The following is a 25680-nucleotide window of genomic DNA, read 5'->3' on the forward strand; positions in this document are numbered from 1 at the left end:
GTACATATGTTTATCGGTTGGTAGGTTAATTTTTTGCCATGCGAGCGAGCGGCAATGCAAGGGTGAGGAACTTTTCTGTGAAAATCACAATAAATACAACCGGAAATTTAATATGGAATTATGAATGAAGCTTAAAAAGGAAAACGGTAATTTAGTTAAATTTAAAGAATCGAGATATGAAGGTTTGAAATAAAAAGGGTATAAAAGAGTAATGATTTCAAAAGTAATTCAGTAAAATTAAATAAATTAAATGGACATTAAAAATAGAATAATGACAATGTAATCATATATGTAAATTTAATTAAAATATATATTTAATTAAATTATATTAAATACCAAAAAAAAAACAGAAAAAATAAATCAAAATTAAAATTAATATTAAAGTGAAAATAAAAATTTTATTAAAACTAAAATCATAAAATTTACTAAATTATTCTAATTAGAATAAATAATAATAATATAAAATGTTATAATATAAAATCACATAAAATTAATAATAATAAAAATAAATAATTAAAATAAAAAATACAATTAAATTATTTAACTAATTTATAAAAATAATTAAAATGGTATATCAAAAAGAGAAACAAAATAAACCAAAAATATAATTAATATTAGAGTGAAAATAAAAAATATATTAATAGGAAAAATTAACATCAAAATATGTTTATTATAAAAATAATTAAATTAAAAACAATTAAGTAAAATTAACTAAATACATATGTATATTAAATTAGTAGAGTAAATAATATTAATATAAATTTACATAAATTTAATTAAATTAAAAAAAAATTATTTAAAATAAAAACAAAATTATAGTGAAAATTAAATTAAAATCAAATTACAATAAAAATAAAAGTAAAAGATAAAATTAAAACTAACATTGTAATTAAAATACAAATAATTAAAAAAAAAATAATTAAAATCAGAAAAGAAAATTCGATATAAATAAAAATTAAATTATAATTAAAATTAAAACTAAAATTAAATTACATTATATTCATACACCGTAAAATAATAAAATATTATAAAATTATGTCAAAATAAATTTTTTTTTTTATTCATAAGCAGTTAGCAAAATTTTTTTTATCAAATTACTATTTATTCATGTTTTAGTAATTAAAATTAATTAATATTTAAACAAAAGAAATATTTTATAAAATAATATCTAATGTAAATTAAATAAAAATATGTAAAATCTACAAAAAAAAATGTCTCAAAAGAATATTTTTTATAAAACACGTAAATTGACAAATTTGAACTAAATAAATTTTAAAGTAAGGATGAAACTTGAACTACATATGTATATTTCAGATTGCATGTTTTCCTACCACTTTAAATACATATTGTGTCCTCCCATTAAAGTAACTACAACAGAAAATTACTGAAAACTTAAAAGCACACTTCCAGGCGCACTGGAAGCGCTTTTGTGTGTACAACACAACCGTCCAATGGCTAAGGGGTGGCGCAGCAAGACACCGCCATTCGTATGTGCGTGTGTGTGTGTGCGTCCTTGCTTGCGCGCTGCACTGTGCCACAAGCGAGTATTTTCCTTTTGCTGCAACGCGGCACAACGTTCGTTCGGTCGTGCGCTCGCAGGCCCGCAAAACAGCTGCTGTCCATCGAACGCTTGCAATCACACACATACATGTGTAGTTTCGCGAAGTCGCAAACGAATTTACAGTTATAATTTGTCTTACTAAAAGGCGACTTTAAGTGTTTTATTTTTGCTGTGAATTGTGATATATTATTGTTAATGAGAACTTGCAAAGAACAACTTTTCATTCGCGAAATCTCCACGGTGTAGCGCAGTTAGGAGCGCATTTGCGCACAGCTGTGATTTTTGCTGCCACCGAAACGCACCCTTCCACGGGAACGACAGGCAGAGCGCAATAAAACAACAAAGAACAACAAAATGAAGTGCAAATGTTAGCGCGCTAGTGTGTGTGTGTGTGTGTGCGGGCGCGCTTGTGTGACAGTGAACTAAAAATCGATTATCAATACGAATGATGCACCCATTGTTGTTGGAGCACACTTCGTTCACACCAACGAATACGACGACGACGGCGACGTCATTGTGCATGGTGAATTGCAGTTGTTGTTGCCAACGCCGCAACTGGCGCCTGCACCGCCCCAACCGCCTGGCCGCCATCCTCCGACGGCGCACTATTGCATACAGTAAGGCGCACAGCAGATGCTTTGCATATCCAACGTCTTGGAGGCTAAAATTCCACCAATTCCAATTATTTTGACATATCGGTCCATATTATAGATTGCGAGCGCCTCGTGTTTGTGCGTGTGTGTTGCTACTATAATTTACTTAATCGCTTCGTTTGCGGTACACAGCGCGCGCATCGTATTGCAATCGCTGGCAGCGTACATTGTTGTTGTAACATTATGTATGCACTGCACCGCCACCCGATGCGTTACCATTCCAGCTGCCGAGCGCTGCGTACAACGGCGAATGCAAACGCGCATATCCTTGTGCAATAGCGAAAATCCAAAGGAAGTGTCGCAGCGACCAGCAGCAATGGCAGCAGTGCAAAAATTCTCGATTGCAATGCAGCAACAGCAACAGTAGCAGCAGCAGCAGCAATAGGAAAAGCTCAGTGTGTGAATTGTGAGCAATATTGCTGGGAAAATTCAATGAAAATTGGAAGATTGCAACAGCAGCAGCGGGCGCGGAAGCAGGAGCGGGCATTGTGCAAATTGGTGCGTGCAAAATATTTATTAAAGACAATGCAAGTGCTTAACACACACACACATGGACATAAAATGTGAAGTGAAGTGAATTGAATGTTGCAACGCAATTAAATGGAAAAGCTTGTGTGTATGTGTGCTGTGAAAATTTAAGCTAACAAAAGAACACAAAAAAATTAAAGCAAAATTGAGTTGGTATAGTGTAATTTCGAAAAACTGACGGACTGCAGTCGCATTTTATGTATGAACACTCCCACACACACACGCATAAAGGCAAGCGAAATATTGCCAGCAATTTTCATTAAGCAATTTACTTATAAACTTATTTTAAAATTACTCTAAAAATGCAGAAAAAAGTATAGATAAAAACAAAAAAACACTAACTACAACAGTCGTCGTCGTAAACTATCGGTAACGGTGCATCGGTGGATTTCGGTGAATCGCTTGCTGCTTCGAGTCGTTGTCGTCGTGGTCGGTGCAGCGTCGTTGTTCTTAAGTGCACTTAAAAGGCTGATTTTTTCTTATTTTGATGTTGTGCTTCTACACTCGTATAGACTCGTTTAAAACAACAAAAAAGTAAAAACAAAAACAAATCAAAACAGTAATAAAAAATAAAAAAAAGAAAACAGAGACAAAAACAGCAAATAAACAATCGAAAAGAATTCTATCAAGTGACTTTAAATAAAAAAGGAATAAAATTACTGAGAAATCTAAGACTTTTACGACTGACTGACTGACGAGTATTTCAAATCTATACTAAATAAGTTCATAAAACCCGCACGAAATTCACCACGAAAAACAATGCATCCAAACAGTTAAATCTCGTTGTGCAAGCGCTAAGCAAAACACTTAACTAAAACCTTTCGGAAGGCAAAATTTCAGCATTCAAAAAAACTTTTAAATCAACTCTAGCGACGGGAGGATTTTGTGGCCGATTTTGAGGTTAATTTAAATGAAATGAAATTAATGTGGCACAGTGTTGAGGCTTACAGTGTTTTAGTGCCGACAACATTTATTAAAAGCAAGTTGTGAATGCTTTAGTTACTCCTTTGTTTTTAGTTAATTTGAAAAAGCCAGTAATAATAGCATTTTTGAGAAAGTGTTAAAGTACAAACAAAAAATTTTTGAAAAAAAAAAAATTTTCCTAAAAAAATTTTTTTCCTAAAAAAATCTTTTTTTCTTAAAAAAATTTTTTTTCTCTTAAAATATTTATTTTTTTTCTGAATTTTTTTAATAATTTTTTTTTTATTATTATTAATTAATTAAATTTTAAATTATTTAAATAAAGTTTTTATTTTTTATTTTATTAAATTTTTACTTTTTTTAAGTTAAATTTCTAATTTGAATTAATTTCTTAATTTATTGATTAAAACGTAAGGAACTATAGTCAAGACATGTCAATTATGAGTTAAATATTTCAACTCTTTAAACAAATCTTAATTCCTATAACTAACTATGAGTGTCAGCTTTATTTTTTAGTACAGGGTGCCACGCCTTTTACTACGGTAGGCTGCAAAATACTTACAGGAAGCTAAAATAAGCGCTCAGATATTCATTTTTATCGATTTCGCACTTTATTTGAGTGAAAAACCCCAATTGTAAAGCAAAGATTTTAGACCAAACTTGCTTTTTTTTGTCGTACTAAAGCACTTCATGAACAAAAATGGTTTTTCGGTTTCGGAATTACCACAAATTGGTTCATTAAAGCCATCAGGCAGTGTGAGCGGCACCGTGACTAACATCAAACCATATTCAGTGTAAATCTTCTTCTTTATTGGCTTAGATACCGCTTACGCTGTTATAGCCGATGCAAATTACCACTATCTTTCCGAGTTGTTCCAGTGTTAGGCCATTCGTGGCTAAATGCTTTACCTTTTCAATAAGATAATCAAAATTTGTGTCTAACCAATTTAATTGGATGGCATATACATAAATGTCAACAGTTATTTAAAGTTTGCATAAAATGATGGCGCACCCTGTATCTTTCAGTCAAGTCACACATCCAAGACAGTAAATGGGAAAACTGAGTTGTTAGTTCTGTTTGGATATGAACTATGTACATATTTTTGTATAGAGATAGATAGACATAAAAAAAAAATTAAATAATTAATAATTTAATTAAATTCTTAATTTCTTAAATTAATTTTTTAATTTTAATTTATTAATTTATTAAAATTTAAAATTTTTTTAAATTAAATTTTTATTTATTTTTTTTGTTTCAAGAATGTATAATTAATTTTGTTTTTTTAATTTTCTAAGATAAAAATTAAATTTTTTATTTAAACTTTTATTTTTAATTAAATTCTTAATTTTTTTGATAAAAATTTTAATTGTTTTGCTTCAAGGAAGTAATAAAATTTTTAATTTTAGTTAATTTCTTAATTTTTTTGATAAAATTTTTAATTTTTTTTTAATTTTAACTTTCTTTTGTTTCAAGAAAGAATTAATTTTTTATAAGATAATAATTATTTTTTTAAATAAATTTTTAATCTTAATTAGAATCTTATTTTTTTTTATAAATATATATTTTATTTTTTTGTTTCTAGAAAGTATACTTGAACTTTTTTTTACTTTTATAAGAGAATTTTTGTTTTCGAATTTTTTGTTGAAAACTAAAAAATTTATATAAATCTTAACTGTTACTATATACTTTTCAACAGCAGCGGCGCGAAATTTTTCGAAACGAAATAAATAACGGAACTATAAATTTTAATTCCATGTTACTTTATGACCAAACAGTGAAAAAATTCAATTCAGCAGCTGTTAATAAAACAATTGAGTGAATAATTATGCAAAAACAATTTTCACAAAAAAAAATTTCACCAAGAAAATAAAAATTTTGAAAACCAGCAAGTTAAACTGAACATTATTTCATTAGCGCATAATCCACCAAAAACAGCAAAATAAAATATTAATAAATAATAATAAATTAACCAAATAGTATTGAAATAAATAGTAAACTCACAAAAATATAACCTAAAAACCAAAATTCAAAACCCAAACTATTCGCAGCTTAAAATTCAAAATCTCCATATTAAACTTCAAAATCTCCATATTATACTTCAAAATCACCATATTAAAGTTAAAAATCTATCAGTGTTGCATTGTTACCCAAACTGCCAGCAAAATGAGTGTGTAAACCGTGTAATGGAAAAAAGTAAAACAAAAGTCATAAAAAATCATTAAAAATAAGCGTGTAAATTATACAATTAATTTTAGTAAAAAAAAAATAAAAAGTCAATATTTTCATTGGCAATTCAAATAAATATAATCACATTACATATAAGTATGTATATTAAAGTTCTTTGAAATAAACGATACACCAAATAAATATAAAATACACACTCGTATATACAACTATATCTAAATACATATATACATTATAGTATACGTATATAATATATACAATATATAAATTAAATATATTAAATTAAAATTGTGCATATTTCACTCTACTTGTACTGGCATGCAAATGAAAAGACTATTCCGCAATTAAAATATATACATATTTATTTAAATTATAAAAAAAAAAAAAATATTTATTTAAAATATATTTAACGCGCTAAAAATACATACTTACATACATATGTACATACTTATGTAAGAATCCAAGCAGAAAAATTAAAACTGTAATTTAATGGAAGTTTATAAATAATTACTACTAAAGTGCATATAAACATACACATGCATACATATACGGTAAAAATATATAATGCGCCCGCAAATAACTGTTCTTATCACCCGCTAATGGAAAAAGTGTAAAAAATGCTTTATGCAACATATAAATCAAAAAATGTACCTTTATGCACGCACATACCTAAGTACATACACACAGATATAAAAAATGTATGTATATTCACCACAAAAAGTTGCAGTTAAATGGTAAATGAAATATTTATGTGAAACAAAGATAAAAACAAATATATCAAACTAAAACAGCGCCATTAACAATTGTGTTTTTCATATGCAAGCACATACACACATGCATAAATAATGAAATCCATGTATAATGTGTACAGATGTGCGTAAGTGCTTTTGTGAATGCGTAAACGTCAGTTGTACGCGTGTTTGTGTGCTTGAAAACACGCATTAGTGTGCGTATACTCATATACTTATGCAGTGCAAAGCTTCTTGTATAATGAATGTAAACAAAAAACTGCAAGGCATGCAGTGAGTGACACAGCCCGTACACTTTGCGCTGACACTTGCACTTGCTCACTCTCTCAGAGATACGCACATGCATGTACAAACATGTACGCATATGTAAGTGGAAGTGCGTGAAAAAGTGAATGAAGACAAAAGGAAATATTTACAATTTTAAAGTTTTAGAAGATTTTCGTTACCTAATACGAACTTTTACAGTTATGAGTGAATTTTCACGTGACACGAACTGGGAAAATATGGAATACAGCCATTTTTCTACACTCAATAAAAGGAATTTATGCATTTAGTACGGAAATTGTGGTGAAAATATATTGAACTCGTTATATTAAACAGAGCTGAGTAAACAGTGGCGCTCACACAAAGCGCAGATACAATAATGTAATGGTCTTACTAAAAAAAAATCAACAACATTAAATTTACCATTTGAATTATTGCCACCTGAGACTAAACGAGGTGAAATACGAAGTGTCAGTGGATCGAATATGATAACACGAATTACGCACGCAGTGCAGAATTTGCAGTTGAGTCCCTTAATGCAACAAGATAAGAAGCAAATTTGAATGGAAAGTTCGAAAATTTGTCTAACGATATTTCAATATCATTTGCTGACTTTTAATGCAGTCAGGTAACAATAAAAATGTTGGAAAAGGAATTGACGTTATAATAACTGTGAAAAAATATACATACATATGTATGTATATGTGCATATGTATTGTCAACAGCTACAAATACAATATCAAAATAATAATAATATATATGTATTTGTATGTGTGCACTCACGTTCATTCACGCAAGCGCATTGGGCATATAATTGCAGGGTGGCAACCCTCCCATTGCCTCAAATAAACATATATAACAAATACAAATGCAAGAATAAATACAGCGGATATTATGGACCAACAAAAAGAACAACTTTGTGAATATTTCAAGTTTTATGGCTCACGAAGGACTCACGAGGACTTTGTAAAGCACAGAAGGCAGAAAAACGTTTGCAAAAAATAGACTAAAACCTAATTTGCACACAAAACTCAATAGAAAAGTATCATAAAAGTATATCATAAAACGTTGCACTAAATAATACTCACTAAGTAAATGTGAAACAAGCGCTTGGAATAGTCTGAACACCACAAATTGACTGAAAACAAAACTAGATTAACGCACATAAATGCACATAAAACCAATTTCACGCATTTCAATACAACATTTTTAATGAGAGTAGTGAAAAAAGTTGATCCATGAAACACTCACGAATTTTTAAGAGCACGAAACTAAGCGAAAACGCAGTGTGAACAGCAAAAGCTTCGTCTAATTAGCGTAAACGCGATTAAACCGACGTAAAAGTCACACACGCGCACTGAATAAATAGATATACTTACATATATACGTAGTAGATTAAAGATTAACAAAAAGAAAACACGATTCAACGCATTTTAACAAAACGCACAAAACACGGAGGGAGCATGCTGCATGCAACCCTGCCCTTAAAGTGGAAAGCAAAACGCCACAAAAATAACTAAAGTTTAGAATAAAATCGAAGCAATAGCAGCACAACAACAACAGTATACAAGCAACACCAAAAAGACTTTTTAAGCACCAAGTTCAAACGTCGTGCGTCAGCTCGATCTCATCATACACATAGAAAACCAAAAAAAACAACGCATTTAAATGTTGCCCATCGACTCGACACTCGCAGCAAGCTCTGCTAAAGTGTCGCATAGCTCACCGCCCTACACGCTGCGCTGCCGACCGTCACGCAATGCCAGCAACGTCGTGTTGATCACGCAACAACAACAGCCGGACAACAACAAGTGCGGCGCTGGACGCACGTCGGACGATGCCGCCAATGTCAGCACCACTTCGGTGCATGTGCACAGTGGCAATGGCAACAATAACCTCCGTGCAACAGGTGTCACGACATTGAGCAATGACAATCCGGGCGGCGGCGGCAGCAATGGCAATAACAGCAGCAGCAGCGTTCATTCAGCAACGAGTTTTCGCAACAAAATGCCATCGATCTCAATTATACCGTTGCCGGTTAGCAGCGCAGCGGCCACCATTGCCAGCTGTAGCGGCACAACGACGAGTACGAGTGTGGTGCGCACCGTGACCACCTCGAATAAGGCGACGTCGCCGCCGCCGCTTTTCAATTCACCGCCAAGAAGCAATAACAGCGGTAGCAGTGGCATGCAGCCGCAACGTCCACTGTTGCAGCATCAGTATCAGCAGACGGACAAGTGTACCATATTGAAATTCGATGTGGTGCGTAAGCCAACTGTTGCTGCGACAGCGGTCGAGCAATTATCGCGCAACGTAATTGCCACGGCGCCGAAAGCGCAAACCACGGCCACATCAACGGTGACGAGCGGCATGGCGTTTTCGGCGACGAGTGTTGCAAGTCGCCAACAACAGTTGCAGGCATTGCAACAATCCATTTTCGATCATGAGATGTCCGATGACGCCGAAGCGGATGCGGAAATTGCTGCGCTGCATCAGCAGGTGTTGAGTGGCAATACAACAAGCACACTGGCTACGGGCAGTCAGCCCATTATCGTAAAAATTGAGCCAGCGCAGTCGTTTCACATCGTCGATGAATCGGATACGCGTGTGTTGAGCTTGCCGCTCTCGGATGCGGATAAAGTTGGTGCGAGTTGGATTGATCTGAAGGATATTGCGGGCTTGCAGACCACCTCGGCCACACTGGTGGACGTGTGTTTCGATTCACCGCCTGGTTTGCTGCCAGTCAGCACGAATACGTCCACATCGACGGCCGAAGCGGTGGTGCAGACGGTCGTTGAGTCGGGCGGCATTAGTCATACACAAGGCGCTAAGAAACGTCAGTTGGTTGTTAAGCAGATATCGGTAGAGCAACCGGCAACAGCGGCAACTATTATTGAGACTGTAATCACACCTGCTACGGTTGTAACGGCAACGGCTACGGCTACGACATCTACGGCATCCGGTACGTCTACGGTGTCGCGGTTCAATGCTAGTGAACGTGTACAACAGCAGCAACAATCGCAGCAGCAATCGCAACAACAGCAACAGCAATTGCAACAGCAGCAGCAACTTCAGAATAAAGGTACCTCGGCAGCGGGTACTGCATTAACACCGTCCTCATCAACTGGACTGAATGTCGGTGGAGCCATGACAGGTTGGTGCTACTCAATTAAAGTTGATATTTGCTAAAATATAATAACTGATAATAATCATATTTATTTGTTTGAAGTGTATTTGCGAAATACCCTATTAGTTTCACCAAAGACACTGTGTTGATGTTAGGAAATTTACTTCCCGAGTATTCACATAATAAAATACTATATTTTCAAGATATGGAGTTCCTTAATGTTACTTCATTTTTTTTGCTGTTCTCAAAGTATCCTTGCCGTCAGCTGATTTCACGGCGTTGAAATGCTATTAGCTTCTTTCTCACTTTGTCCTGGCTTATTGGTATCGCGGTGGCTGCGACTAATCTACATGTTAACTAACTTTCGGAATCGCGAAAAACTGTAACGCCGATGAGCCTACTAAAAAGTCACTCTTTCTCCAATGTAATCCGATGAAAACAAGTCAACAATCCGCAGTATTTTTGCTTTCGAGCCCTACATATGTAGCTTGATTTTCCTTGAGCTAAGGGATCGATGGTCAAAAACTTCTTCTTATGCGGCTGTTTGACTTTTTCTGGGTGGGACCAGCATGATGTCTATTGCACTATTTGCACTCAGCGAAGTTCATCCTGATTTTCTTTAGTTCTACATGTTGGAATTTTAATCGAACACTGCACATGGTGACGTCGGAAATTCTTTGTCAACGCCAATTGTCAAAGTTTTGCTAGAAACTTATCGACATTCGTTGAAAAGCACGTGTAAATCCTTCGATAAACCGAACGAATTGGCTAAAATCGATATTACTGCCTGAACGAATTTGGGAAAGGTTCAAGGCGTTTTGTCGATATTTGAGCACAGTGAATGAGAGAGGGGAGATGGAGCAATTTATACCGATCCCAGAGATTTCAGGAAGACCCGATGCTCTGCAACAATTTTTAGGCACAAAGACACACTGTTATGAATAAAACACGCTCTCTTATTTTTATTGGGATAACTCACATATTGGCCGATTTATGCGGTACAAAGTCACCGAGAAGTTCGATAATCTTATATTAAGTACATGGGAGCTAAGGAAACTATTGGTCCGATTCAACCAATTTTTGACATATGTATGTAGAGACATATCATACATTTAGTTATTGATTTATCGCGCTCACCAAATTTGGTTGTTGTAGCTTAAGTGGTGGCACATTAAACTTGTTGGAAGGCGGAGCCCCGCCCACTTTTCCAAAAATGTTTACCCAAAGGTGACCCAGCTCTGGGATAGTCAAATTCGACTTACTTAAGAGTAAGAAATTACAAGAAAACTAAGTAGCTTCTTTAGACCAACACTGGACTACACATTATATCGTATGTATATATTTTTCCACTCATTAGAATATATGGTAGGTTGGTTGGAGTGCAGCCCTTTTGTATTTCGGGCTCAATTAGCACTAGCTGTGCTATTTTGGTGCACTAGTCGTAGAATTTTATGTTATTGCTATCAAGTTTCCTCTTCTCTTTCAAACCATTTTGTGGTTTCGATGAAGCAACTAATGTCCGATATGCATATTGTAGCCATCCATTCAAGGTTTGGTGCTTGATGGATTCCAAGTGTTCTGTGTCGGATCTGCGATAGGCCTGGGCATTCACAGAGAATGTGGGAAATTGTTTCTTTCTTCCCTACTAGTTCGCAGCCTCGGCAGATGTTGTTGTAGGGCATACCCATTTAGAACGCATGTTCTCCAAATTGCCAATGCTCTGTTATAGTAGTAGTTAGTCTGTAGATACTGTTTCTGGACCTATTTAATAAGTCGTTAATTCTTTTTTGGTCATATGTTGGCCATATCAGTTTAGTTGTATTGAATTTTGTTACATTTTTCCATTTATTGTTTGCTAATTGTTGAAAATGTAAATTGAGCTCTCTCCTGATCGATCCTGGCGGGCTTGGTATCCACTCAGCCTCTGATTCGTTTAGGAGAGCTCCTGCTTTTGCCAACTCATCCTTTTTTTCGTTGCCGAAAATGTTCATGTGCTCGGGAACCCAGATCAAATCTAGGTGGAGCTTGTCTTCTACTGAGCTCAGTACATTCTTGCAGTTAAGGGCTGTGCTGGAATTAGTCATGGGCGAAGACAAGGCCAGGAAAACCGCCTTACTATCCGTGTTTATAGCTGTTTTATGTATTCTCTCGCAGTTATCGAATAGAGCTTCGCAGGCCTTCTCTATGCTCAGTATTTCCGCTCAGAAGATGCTAGCCGATAAACGGATAGAGAAAGAGATGTCCAAATTGTCAGAATATACTCCCGTGCCTACTCCGCAGTCCATTTATGTATATAGAAAATTTATTATCTGGAGAGATCCAGAGGCTCTTTGTTAGTCTTTAAAATTGCAGTTTCAGAAGGATAATGTTGAGTTTTAATACATATTTGTGCCAGATATGTCAAAAGTTAAAATTCTTATAAAGTCCATAAGGCTTTATACATATATTAATGCAGTATATTGACATTTCGGCGAACGTGTATCCTAGATAGACCTAACAAATAATAGCTGACGTTGTCGAATCAATAAGAACTATCTTCGATAAATAATTTCTTTGCTCGCTCGTGAATTGTTTCAAGAGAATATGCAGATACCTCACTAAAGTCAAATGACCGTTATCTTCAATGCTACCAACTTGCATATTTTGGATCAGCTTTCCAATGTGAAGGACTCAAAAAAACAAAATACAAGTTTCTTTTCTTCTCTGATTTGATAAACCTAACACTTAAAATCAATTATAGCAGTTTATCAAGAAAAGAAAACCCAGCGGTTATATCGTTCTTTACCGCCAAAAAAATTAATTTCTACATCCAGAAAGAATCGTAGCATAACTGCGCATGTGTCAGAAGACATGTTAGCACGGCGTGACACCACATGTGCAGCTTACATGTTGGAACAACGGGTATAGATTGTTCGATTCGCTACTCTCCAACGATTTCTAAATAGCTTAGTAAAGAAACAATCTTTATCCAACTCTGTTACTATGCAGCCGTGGTACAAAAGAGGTGGAAAGGGTCACTTATTGTGTTTTTGTTACAAAGCATTAGAGAAAACGCTGATCCTTCATTAGAATATTTATGGAGATTAATTGCTGCCACAAAATTCATCTACAATATTGTTACCAATAACCGACTAATAATATTTAAACACTACAAACAGCAAACATAATCACCTTAAACATCTAGCTGTAAATGTCTCGAACTAGTGGCGAAATTATTTAGTTATTAAAGTTGATTCGTGTGGAAAATCGTCTTACCCGTTCGCAAAACCGTACTAACTGTTCAGCACATTGCGCGAAATATTAGTTTAACGATCACCGAAAAATCAACATAATTAACTTATAAATTGAAACTGTTCTTTTGTTGTTACTTATGTGCACGTGTTGTTGTAATTGTTGTAATTTAATTGCAAAATCATCAACAGCAGCAACATTAACATGCCATTGCCTGGTACACGCCCCGCGGCCACTTGCTCTACAACAACTGCAGGCGAACTGCTGAGCAACGTAACAGTAAGTAATGCCAAGCAATTAACTAGAAAACAACAAAACACACACAAATAAGAAAAATTAAGAGAAAAAAAATAAAAAAAAAACAGTAACAAATGAGCAGCAAAATTAGCAAACAGCAGAATGGAGTTTATAAGTATGTATGTATGTCTGTATATATATATATATACATATGTATGTGTGTGTGTTGAAGAAAAAATTAAGAACTGCAATTTCAACCTGTAAAATAACACACGTAATCGCAAAATCCCCAAGAAGATTTCTCCATGTTCTTACACTCACCAACACACACACACACACGCAGATATTTGCGTGCTCGCCTGTATGAAATGTACCGCTGTGCTGTGTGTGTGTGTGTGTGCGTGTTTTGGTATGAGTGCAAACATTTATTGGCTATTCACCTTTGCGTGGTGCGCTTTCAAGTGTCCCACTTTCCACACTGATCCAACTAATACGCGAAGAACCGCAAGCAACAACAGCAATGTGCCAGCCAGCCAACGACGAGAATGAACGCAGAAAAGAAAACAAATAAAGAACTGCCAGTCAGCCACAGAACCAACACGTTCTGACACACACACACACACACACGCATGCAAACATATGTACATGCATAGGAATACGGAAAACATAACTGCGCCAAAAAGCCGCTTCTTCGGCTTCGAACTGCCACTTCAGCTCAGCTACAACTTTGGCTTCGTCTTCAGCTTGGTTTTTGGTGTTGCGGTTCTTGTGATTGTTGTTGCTGCCGTTTGCTGAGTTCGATTACTGGTTGGACTTGGTGCTGCTGCCGGCAGCTACCGCGGCTTTGGCTCTAACTACGGCTCATTGTTGAGGTTCTACAATTTCGCGATGCTCATTCTTACACAATACTCGGCAGGCCGGCCTGCTTTGCCACACTTGGTTGACTTCTCAACATTTTAACCGCAATACTCGGTGCGCGGTGCGCGCTGCTCGCTGTTAGCCTGCTTGTGGGCCGTCAGAACATTTGCGCTGCCAGCAGACGAAATGACGAAGCGCGCGCTTAAGCTGAAATTGTAGTCGAAGCCAGCACCGAAGTTGGCCAGAACCAGAATCGCAGGCCGCACGAACAACACTGAGCCACATTACGGTACACCAACACTAACACATTTATGTATACTGTGTGTGTGTGTAGCGATGTACGTGCTCGCCAGGCTGCATGCGCTCGCACAGCGGCAGTTAGCGCTAATAATTTTACCGTAGCACGAACCTTAGCGGTAAAATTTTCTACTACAAACTATACAGTTAGCTCATTGGAGCTATGTGCCAAAGACAGTGGAATTGCCAATAGACACGTAAACGAAGACACGAAGAACGCGCAAGACCTGCATGGACAGAACGGGAAACAGGCGCAACATAGATCTATATGCTTGTATGTAGCTATGCTAAGTGAGTGTGTGTGTGTGTGTAAGAAGATGATGTTGGCTTAAAAGGCCTGCAGAATTAGGTACGTGTCTACGTTAATAACAGTACATTTATACGAACAGATATAAATATATGTACATGATTATGTAGGTGCTCATAGCAAAATGAAGTGGAAAAGTCAGTTCCCTATGTTGTTGTCGTGCAAGCCCATTGACTGTCTACCTCGCCAGCCCAACTAAGTAACCAATTGGCTGTCTGCCGCTTTAACTACCATTCTCGGCTGACATTGTCTTGGTTGCCAAAGAGGCTCGTGATTTTTGTTTTTCGCCTATACTTGGGTCCCACAGCCGGCTGGGCGGGAAGGGCGCGCCGCTAAAGTGGCTTTGCGGCATTGTTATTCGTACGAAGTTTTCGCGTCGCATGAATGGAACTAACTGACAGTTACATGGCTAATCACAGTTACCTAAATGCATACAAACATGCAGGTTCTTTAAAGCATTTTCTGTGTTATTGCACACACACACACACAGCACATATGCATGTTTTTGAGCATAAATATTAGCATTTGCGCATTACACTTTGTATGCTTCTTGTGCCGAGCTTGTTGTCTGTGCGTGTCTAGGTCTTCTTAACTATTGTGTAACTGTGCGTTGCGCATGCGCAACAAAACAGCGCCTTACGGCAATGCAATAAAACACATGCACGCGTATAAGTTCGTACAAATTACTGTAAGTTTGTATTTGTAAATTTTGAAATAATTGAATGCGAAATTGCAAGTAACGGTATTGCACACGCATTTTATCTAAATGCGAAAATATTTACAAGACTGTTTAGGCAATTAAAATATAAATTATTATACTTGGTCTTGAAGTCTTTAAACATTTGAACCACGACCAGGCTCAAGTGTAAGTAGATGCTTAGAGCTGGCTTCATCCGTAGCTCGAAATGATTATAATTTGTATTCTCTTCTTTTTATTATCTTCTCCTTTTTATTTATGACGTAGACACCCCTTAAGCGGTTATAGCCGGGTTTACAGCAACGCGCCGGTCGTTCTTCCTTTACCTGGCCTCTCCAACGTAGCGGGGGTCTTTCACTTCTTCTACCAACAGTGACTTGGGAGATAAGCCGCGAGTCCGACGACTATTCGTTTGCTGACAGGTAATATTTCGTCTTGCCCTCGTTCACTACCAGATCCATTTGCTTCGCTTCCTTATCCAGTCTAGAGAAAAGAGTACTATATGTCATCTTACTATTCAAAAAACGGACGAATCTCCATCATACTGCTGTTTTCAATCACATTTATTTCTTTGCTACAAAAATACATAAAACTTATTTACATATGTACATATATTTCTTCACATAAAGCCAGACTCTTGTATAACCCCAATCTGACTTTTATTGCTTATTGCAACCTTAGCTCTCCAAGATTAATATTTGCTCGGTGTCAGACGTCCGAACCCAATCAACTGTTTAGCAAGGTGTTTGCTCTTCCATCTGCTTTAGTATCTAGAACGGAACACAATTCGAATCCAAGAAAGCGAACATGAGTGTATTGAACGGCTGAACAGTCTATAATATCGAACCAAGTGCACCATCTCTGGGTGCTCGGTCGTAAAGCCGTGCTTACCGCACTGCAGCATCCACCAACATGGTAGGACAAGAACCAGATGGTCCCCATACCATAAAGGAGTTGCTGCGCTAGGATGTAGGAGTGGGCAGGGAGGGGTATTAGCAACAGCTCAAAGGCATGCGCCATGCCAAGTTGCTAATGGGTGGATACAAACTTAAAAGGTTTAAATATGTAATCAACCTCCCAAGGGACAATTCAGAATACTTGTTGCCTTCTACACTGCCCATTGCAAGCTGAAGAAGCACTTATATAACATGGCCGTAGCTTTTTCCGTATATTGCCGATCTTGCGACATCGAGCCTCCAGAACATCTGTTATTTGGCTGCATAGCAGTCTGTAGGGTCAGGATAAAGCCCCTTAGACCCATGTTGTCAAATAAGGATCACATTGTCTCAATAGCAGCTAGCAGTATATTGGAATTTATTAGTCTGTTGATGCTAAGTGAGTCGTTGTGACTTAGGAGAGGGCACAATAGACCTTAGTTCACGGTGCAATCCTCATTTATCTAATCTAATCTTAACGAATAATCTTTATACCACGTATCGACCAAAAATTTTATGCGATTACATTGCATTTCATCTATTCACAGATTTATACTGTACTCACTGTCGCTGAGAATTCATAAAACAGCTGTTTTTGACATTAAAAAATTCACATTGTTTATTACTCGTTAACGTGATTAACAGTGTCATTTTTGTGTGCTTGCTAAATCTAGTAGATTACTGAGATAATCTACTCAACAGTCCAAATATCGTGATTAAGTGCCGGTCGAAACATGGTATGTATCAAACCTGTGTAATTGAGGAATATTTTATGCAATTACAACAATAATAAATAGAACAACAAAGTATCTAACTTCATTCATCGAATTAGTCCCTATAGCGCCTGCTAATCGAATTTTAATTTTCCATCTCTTGCAAGTATTAGCGCTCACGGCCTAGATGTTGTTAAAGGATTTCTTGAAATCGGTGTAAAAATTTGACAATAGGCGGGGCACCGCTTACCTTCAGGAGCAAATTATTAACCTCGGGAACTATTTGACCAATTTTGATTAAATATCATTATGATTATCTCACATTGTTAATATAAGAGAAATCGTACCACAACTTCGTCTACTTCCCATACAATGCAATTTTAAAATTCCTTTGATTTTTTCACTCTACAGAATATAAATTGAGCACCAGCAACCTTATAGAAATTATACTTAGCACAAATACTTCCCTTAAGATTTACCATTTCACGTCTAAAATTTTTCGAAACTCGTCTATATCAGTTCAAGCCCCCAAAAATTTAATATTCCCGGACTTTTACCGAAATTCGTTCAATCTGAGAAATATATTATTGAAATTCAGGGGCCACTTCTATGACTCTCTTCTTTATTGGCGTTGACATGGGAGCCAACTGTTTAACCAATTGTTTGTTTGAACTACGAACTTCCGTTAGACTCTACACCGTATGTACCAGAAAGCGTCACTTTCTAATAACAGTGTGTTCTTATGTATATCTAAAATAAATAAAATAGGGAAATTAGTGACGCTCTCAGGTACATACGGTATAGAGTCTACCGGAACATTTTCATACATTCATAAAATTCCCAAGCATATGTATGAGCTATGATATACTTTAATAAGGTGCTATACATTCAAGGCTGCTGAATTTTCACACAAAATCTAAGGAAGTTTATGTTAAAAAATTTGTCTTGAAGAAAGCTGCCACATGTTCACACATTTGATTCAATAAAAATTACAAGGTAAATTAATTACCATATGAGTTACAAACATAAGAGGCTTATGAAATCTTATAGCTAAAAATATTTTTGAGTTGGGTTGCCACCTGTTTAAAGTTTTCATTCAATTATATTTCCTTACAAAATAAAGGTAAAGTCGGCACGGAAAGTATTATGGCATTAAGCAGTTAAGGATTTATAAATATTTATTTTGAAAATATTTTTGATAAGGGTTGCCACCTGTTAAAAATTTTCATTAAATTATGTTTCTATTCAAAATAAAAAAAAAACCTGAATATTAAATATTATAAATAGTTTTAAAACTATTTATTTTGCAAATATTTTTGACAAGGGTTGCCACCAGTTTCAAAATTTGATAATAATTGTAGAAAAAATCCACAAATCAAGCATATCACAGCTACTGCACTTTGAATTATGTATTAACAATGTTCAAACCAAAGTGCTGGGCGCCTGCGCATACGCCGAAAAGCCAGCAAACCAACAACAACGCGCCAACAACGAACCAATGCGAATTGGCGCACACAAGCATTTCATAGCCATAATTAGTTGCTGCTACTAAAGTGCAATTGTACCACACGGCGCACGCGTGCTACAGCACAGCACAGCATACACACAGCCATACACGCACACACACATGCAGGCGTACAAACGATTGAATATTTTCATTATTATTCGAACTTTGCAAAATTTCACGATTTTTTGATCGTTTTGCGACCACAAGCGGAGGATTTTCGATTCCATTCGGTTTGATTAGTTCGCTGTAAAGCTAGCTAAACACTTGCCAACACATGTACATGTGTGTGTGCGCGCTTATCTGCTGGCTTTTTGTTGGGATTTACAATTCACCTTTGGCCATATTAGCGTTAGAGGTGGCTATTAGCTGCTAGCTGCTGACTGCTGGCTGCTGCTCGCTGCGTTGTGTTGTTGTGCTGCCATTGTGTTGTGTTGCGGCTGTAGCCAATGCTGCTGCTAGTTGTGGCCCTGAACATGGTCGTTGGACTTGGTTTTGGCTTTTAGTCTTTGAACGCAACAGTGTTGCACAATTTCCAAGCGATTACAAAAGTATCTGCACACTATCACTTTTTTAGCGTGTTTGCTTTTCGGTGCTCGTTGGTGGTTGTTGTCTATTGTAAATCAGTTATTTTCCTATGCATATATTTGAACGTCACACATATATATGTATTTATTATATGTAATATATGCAGCTATGCAAGTGTATGTGTGTGTGTTTGTCTTTATTTATTTGTATATGCAAGTCGATTATTATTAATATTATTATATTGGCCGCTCAAAGCGCTTCGAAAGCTATAGACGCTCGCTTCAGCCAAGCAAAGCTGAGCCAATAAACGAAAACGAGCCATCTAAGCGCGCCAAATTATTGTAATCGCCTGCTGGTTAATTTTGCAAAGGTGTGCGCACACACACATACACAGCCGTGTGCATATAAGCGCTGTGTGGTTGTGTGTGCGCGACGCTTTCGTAATATTTTATATGCAAAATTTATTCATAAGCGTTTTCAATCTTTCAAATTGTTAGTTAGTTAGTTGTTTGTTTATTATTGGCGGTGAGTTTTCCAATACGTATGTATATATGTATGTGTATATATTTCAGCAGCATATTAATTTTAATTTTATTTTCTTATTTTATTTTTCAATTTCAGTTTTTAGCCACACATATTTAAATTTTTGTATTTTTTGGCGGACATATTAGTTGTGTTTCATGCATTTCATTTTGCTGTTTCGCCGTTGTTTAACATAATTGTTCCAAACTAAAGTGTAGAAAAAAGCATGATATGGAAACAGCGCCAGCATTGCACAACGTTGCAAAATTAATGTTTGCAAATTTTGCAAAAATGCAGATTACTATATATTTTGCACAAATCCAAACTGAGTTATATACACACATTTGCACATTTGGCCAGAAAATTGATTACTCAACCCATTTTAGCGCGTTCGAACAGGTCTTTAATTGGTTTGTCCGCAAAAAAAATGTTAATTTCAAGGGCAGACTCCTCTAAGATTGCACACATCTTTGCATATATACGCACATATCCTCTAAAACATTGTTGTAATCGGTGAGATTATTGGGATTGATATTTATGTGACAACACGCCAATACAAAGCGATTAAATTATCTCGCAACTCAATGGTATGATGTTTTTTATTACACTATTTAGTAAAGTTGACAACATCTTTATCTGATTTATTGATGAGAAGTTATTTGAAAAATTTTATCATCGAAATTTCAATTCCTTTTTCTAAATTACCATAAAAAATGGTTGATTTGGGCAATAATCATTTGACCAATCTGTTAACTTGTTGTTATTGGGCCATATGTCTAAGCTATGTCTGTCGACGAGATCTTTGGTTAACTAAAAAGAAAAAATTAATTTCGGTTGTAACGGAGCTATAATACCCTTGAAAAAAAAAATCATATAAGAACTTCATCGATCACTTTGTATGACAGCTATTTGCTACTGTAATCTGATCTGAAAAACTTCTTCGGAGTTTGCACACCATTGACTTGGATAATAACTAATACCAATTTTCTTGAAGATATCTATTCAAATGAAAAAACTTCCCATACAATTACTTGGTTCCGATCGTTCAAGTTGTACGGCAACTATATGCCACAGTGATCCGGCGGTTCTAACAAATGTGAGCAACTTCATAAAAAGAAAAGAACGCTTGAGAAATTTCATATCCATATCTCAAAAACTGAGGGGCAAGTTGCGTATGTACATACATACAAATGGACTGAAGGACAGACCAATATGGCTAAATCGTCTCAACTCGTCACTTCTATCATTTTTAAGACTGCATTCGACGATTTTAGGATGAGTGAAATCTAAAGTCTGGTGCCGAAAAGTTCAGAGTTTTGAAAAAGGCCTTCGGTGATATTGATTGTCGTGAGTAAGTATTTTTGATTGGTACGAATTATTCAAAGAGGGTGCTGGAGAATTGCCGATTAACAGTCAGAGAACTTACTGGCATCGTTGGAATATCGAAAAGAATAGCGAAAAACATTTTAAAGATTATTTGGGCCTGAGAAAACGGAAAACACGGTTTGTTCCAAAATCACTAATTTATTTTGAAAAACACTGTCGCTGTGAAAAAATGCTTTCCGAGTAGCAGGATGTCATGAAACGTATTATTAATGACGAGGAGTCTTGGATTTTGGCTTACAACCCGGAACAGAACATCGAACGGCTGAATATCGTAGCAAAGGTGAGCGGAAGCCGATTATCGAGATATGATGCACTATGAATTCCTTCCGACCGGCTAACTGTTAACAAGGAATACTTTTTGAGTAGTATGCTTGGTTTGCGCGAAGCTATTCGTTAAAAGAGGTTATGGGCAGACAATTTTGGTTTTTGTACCACGATAATGCACCAAGAAGAATAAATTAAGAATTTTAAAATTATGAACAAAGTTTTAGTATTTTTTGCTCATTTTTGGGACAACCCATGCTTTCTATTAGTTGTTGCTAAAAATTGGAATAATATCAATAGATAGTGTGCTCGAGCCTTTCTCTTGCGAATGGTTATAATTCGGATTTCATGGCTGAAAACATGTCATAAGTCGGCAAAGGTGCTGAATGTCGGTGGTGTCTCTTTATAGGATATAGGCGAGTAAGATGTAATCATAAGGCTGAAGTGTATAAAGTTTGCATTGCTTAACTCAGGCGATGATATTCAGGACGTAAAAAATATTGTGAAAGTCTCCCTGTATTCTTTCAGAAGCTGTTTATGAACTTGTAGGTGCACTGTGGATTATACTTAACCGATTATCAAGACTCATTAGAATTGCTTAGGAACACTATTAATTGCGTCAATCATCTGGGATCAAATATCATCTGGGATCAATTTGAAGATCCCTCTGATGCTAATTTCCGAAGTTGTCTGGAAGAAGTCAAGGTAAAATTATCAAAGAAATTTCTTGTGGGTTGTCCATGTTTTGCAAGGCTTTGGTTGAAAAATTTCAAATCTTCTACCTTCAGATCTTCATCACGGAAATTATCATAATACCTATCATAACATGGAATGGAGTAAAAGAGTGCAATCAACATATTAATATTCTCCTACTTTTTACTGCCAGAATTTTGATATAATCCATATAGTATGTGTCTATAATGATTCTCTGTAAATAAAACCTAACACAATGATCTAAGCCTGAAAACAAAAATAAATATTTGCTGAATCTTCACGTTTCTTAATAAATGTTGAATTTTAGCCCAATAATTTTGTTTTTTTTTTTTTGGCCTGCCAATATTTGATTTCTGATCAGATCAAAAAATTGGTCGATTTTTGTATGAAGAACTTTACACATACATACATTTAGTACAGACAGAGTATGCAGAAACATGATAACGATTGGATCATTTGTGTCCGAGTAATGATATATGTATGTAGGTATATTGCACAAATGCTATTTTGTGAAAAAGGCGTTTAAGAATAAACACAAACGATGGTTTTTGGGGGAGTAGACACTTTTTTCACTCTTTAAGTTTGAGAAAATTATCTATGGCTTTTCGGTTACCCATAGCAATAGCAATCCTTTAATTAATAAATACCGGTGACCTAATCAAATCAAAACCAATTGTAACCTAGGTCATGTGATAGTTTGCTCGAGAGAAATGTTGCAACTCTTTCGATGGAAACTTACATGCATACACACAATGCCGGTGTATTTACGAGTGCACTTGAATACCAATTAGTGAAATAAAGTCATAGACAATAAATCATTTTCGTCCGAAAGGTTATCATTAACGATTTTCTACTCACCGAAAAGTATCTGCAAATTTAATGACATTGTGTATGGTAAATCCCCGAAATATATTTATACGTATATATGTATGTATGTATATATGTATATACAAATATTATTGGTTACGCATGTAAAATGCAATCACTAACAACAGGTTGACAATTCTTCAAAACTGTGACTTATGGCCATCTGTTGCGGTGGCAAAGAGAATAGGCGAAGTAAAGAAGCAGTAAAAACAGCAAAGCAAATTCGAAATGTGCGAAATGACATGCCATTAAAGTGTGTAAAAACATACTTATAAATACATACATACATATGTATATGTATGTACATGCAATACGCAAGCTAAAGTCCACACAAATGCATTTGCATGCTTCATGTATGTATGTACATTTGTATATATAGGTGTCTAAGTACATAAAGGCAACCACATAAATGCAACTTTGTGTTCGCATGCGTTCGCGTTTGCATCGCATTGTGTCATAAAACTTCTCAAACATACATACATATTTGCATGTATGAGAGTGTGTGTAGGTACGCACACAATGTGCATGCAATTTTTTAACGACTCTATGGCAGCTTAAGCTCAGAGTTATTTGCGAAAGTAAGTATGTGCATTTGTATGTTTGTATGTGCCTCACTGCACAATTCGCACATTCATAGATTTATGCATATACATACATACATGCATATGCATATACACATACATATATTTTATGCTTTGGCATGCACAAACACAAAGCCATATTTAAAGGTATGAGTGTGTGTGCGTATGCGCCTGTGCATGCTTAACGACTTGTCCGCAAATGTAGGGCAATAGGATGGGTCAGTGCAGATGCGTTCGCTGCCAAACGTTTGCGATGGCAATCTATTAAAATTGGTTCAAATCGCATGGCAGGCGCAGTGAGTGCGGCGTAAGAAGCTGAAGCAGTTGAAGACAAAATCGCTAAAATTCACTTTCAAACGCAGTGCATAGCGAAATAAAAATGGAACAATTTCGGCCGACGTCAACTTGTAGTTTGAAGGGGCAAGCTGGTGAGCAAGCCTTGCGGATACAAATGCACTTACATAAATACATATTTATTTATACACATACAAATATATTTGAGCACATATGACAACCATTGCGCCTGTGAAGAAGTCACATGTCAAAAATGAACTTGGTTTGCATTCTTTGAAGTTTCCTATTTATATAAGTCTGTGTGTTCCACTTATGTTTACATATGCATATATTGATTTTAGTATATGTATATAGATTTACCCATAAATTTGTCAATATTTATGAGCAGGCATTCAAAGTCTAAAGCCAGAACTTCAATCTACTAAACCTGACTTAATTCTAACTCATGGTAGGTACTCCGACAAAATCACCGGATTGAGTACTACTTGAGGAGAATGAGAAATCATTTACGTTCCCTCTATGATTCTAGATTTTAACTTTTTCGTTTTGTGTTTTTGGGATGGGTGGACATTACAAACTACTATATTTTAGTCTTCTAAACACTTTTTAGAAGTTATAAAATAAGTACTAACGTCGTCATGGACCCTGCAAGTTTCCTACCACAATGTTCTCGGATAGGTTTCCACCATTCTAAGCATTGACATGTAGTGTCACTATTTTGCTAACTGGGTCGGGCATTGATTTTTTTAAGTGCTTTAGGCCAGTCAACGTATTCTTAAGTTCCTTATTTTTCTACCCAACTGGTTATAGATTTGGGTAGTTTCACTACTTTGTGGTTCTTCAGAGAGTTTGCTGCCTCTGATAGTATGGTTAGCATTTTTACATTATTTTATTGCTTATATCTCATTAGGAGGCGTTTTTACAGTTTAGAGAGTAAATATTTGGAAACTCCTGACAATAAGTATATTCATTGAGTGCCCCTAAGATCTTGCTTATATTTTTCGTAATTGGAAATGCCAAAAACATAGAGAATATACGAAAAAGAAAAAAAAGGTTGTAGTCAGAGACATTAAATTTTACCTCCGAAATGCTCTGAGAGCACTTTATGGAACCCAATGTGAAAATTGGACAATGGGCATGGCACCGACCACTTTTTGGAGAATCATATTGTATAACTCGGGAGCCGCTTGTTCGATTTCGACTAAAATGAGTACGTGTCATTAGAGGCATTTATATAACTGGAACTTTTATGGTGAAATTTCATACAAATTTCCTTCCATAACTCGAAGTTTCTCTAACTCTAAATTTGTGGATTCAACTGTATACACAACTGTTTGGATTCCGATCCTCTTTGCGTCTAATGGTGTTTCTCTGGTTTCCATTCTTGCAAGTTGCAAGAGTACAAATTGTTCGATTGCAAACGAACTTAGCCCTTCCTTATATTTTTATTAATAAAATAGCTTTTTATTTTTATTTAATCTTTTTGAGCTCGATCAGTCTCCTCACACATTTTTTGACTTTTGCTAAACCTCGACATCGCCTATTTTATATAAATGAAAACTTTAGCAAATCAGAGATACTTCTGGAATACCGTAACCAAAATTTGGTTTTTGAACTTAAGGCTAACGGAATGTTAGTCTAGCAGCCAGCCAACATGAACTCCTGAATATGTAGAAGTATGTATCTATAGACTCATCACTATTTGATTCCCCAATTTATATTGGTCGGTACTTTTTTATGCATTATAGATAGTAGAT

The 25680-nt window shown here is 35.7% G+C and overlaps 1 protein-coding gene across 1 annotated transcript in view; it reads left to right on the plus strand.

The window, feature by feature from the left end:
- The first annotated feature begins 7587 nt into the window (after positions 1 to 7587).
- The window catches only part of LOC105229709 (probable nuclear hormone receptor HR3), a 79753-nt gene continuing 61660 nt past the window's right edge, over positions 7588 to 25680 (plus strand). Inside the window, exon 1 of the mRNA XM_019991581.3 lies at positions 7588 to 10015. Coding sequence (XP_019847140.2) covers positions 8530 to 10015 — 1486 coding nt within the window. The 5' untranslated portion in view covers positions 7588 to 8529. The remainder of the gene's footprint in view (positions 10016 to 25680) is intronic.

Source organism: Bactrocera dorsalis, chromosome 3 (genome assembly GCF_023373825.1).
Source record: "Bactrocera dorsalis isolate Fly_Bdor chromosome 3, ASM2337382v1, whole genome shotgun sequence".
Lineage (NCBI taxonomy): Eukaryota > Metazoa > Arthropoda > Insecta > Diptera > Tephritidae > Bactrocera > Bactrocera dorsalis.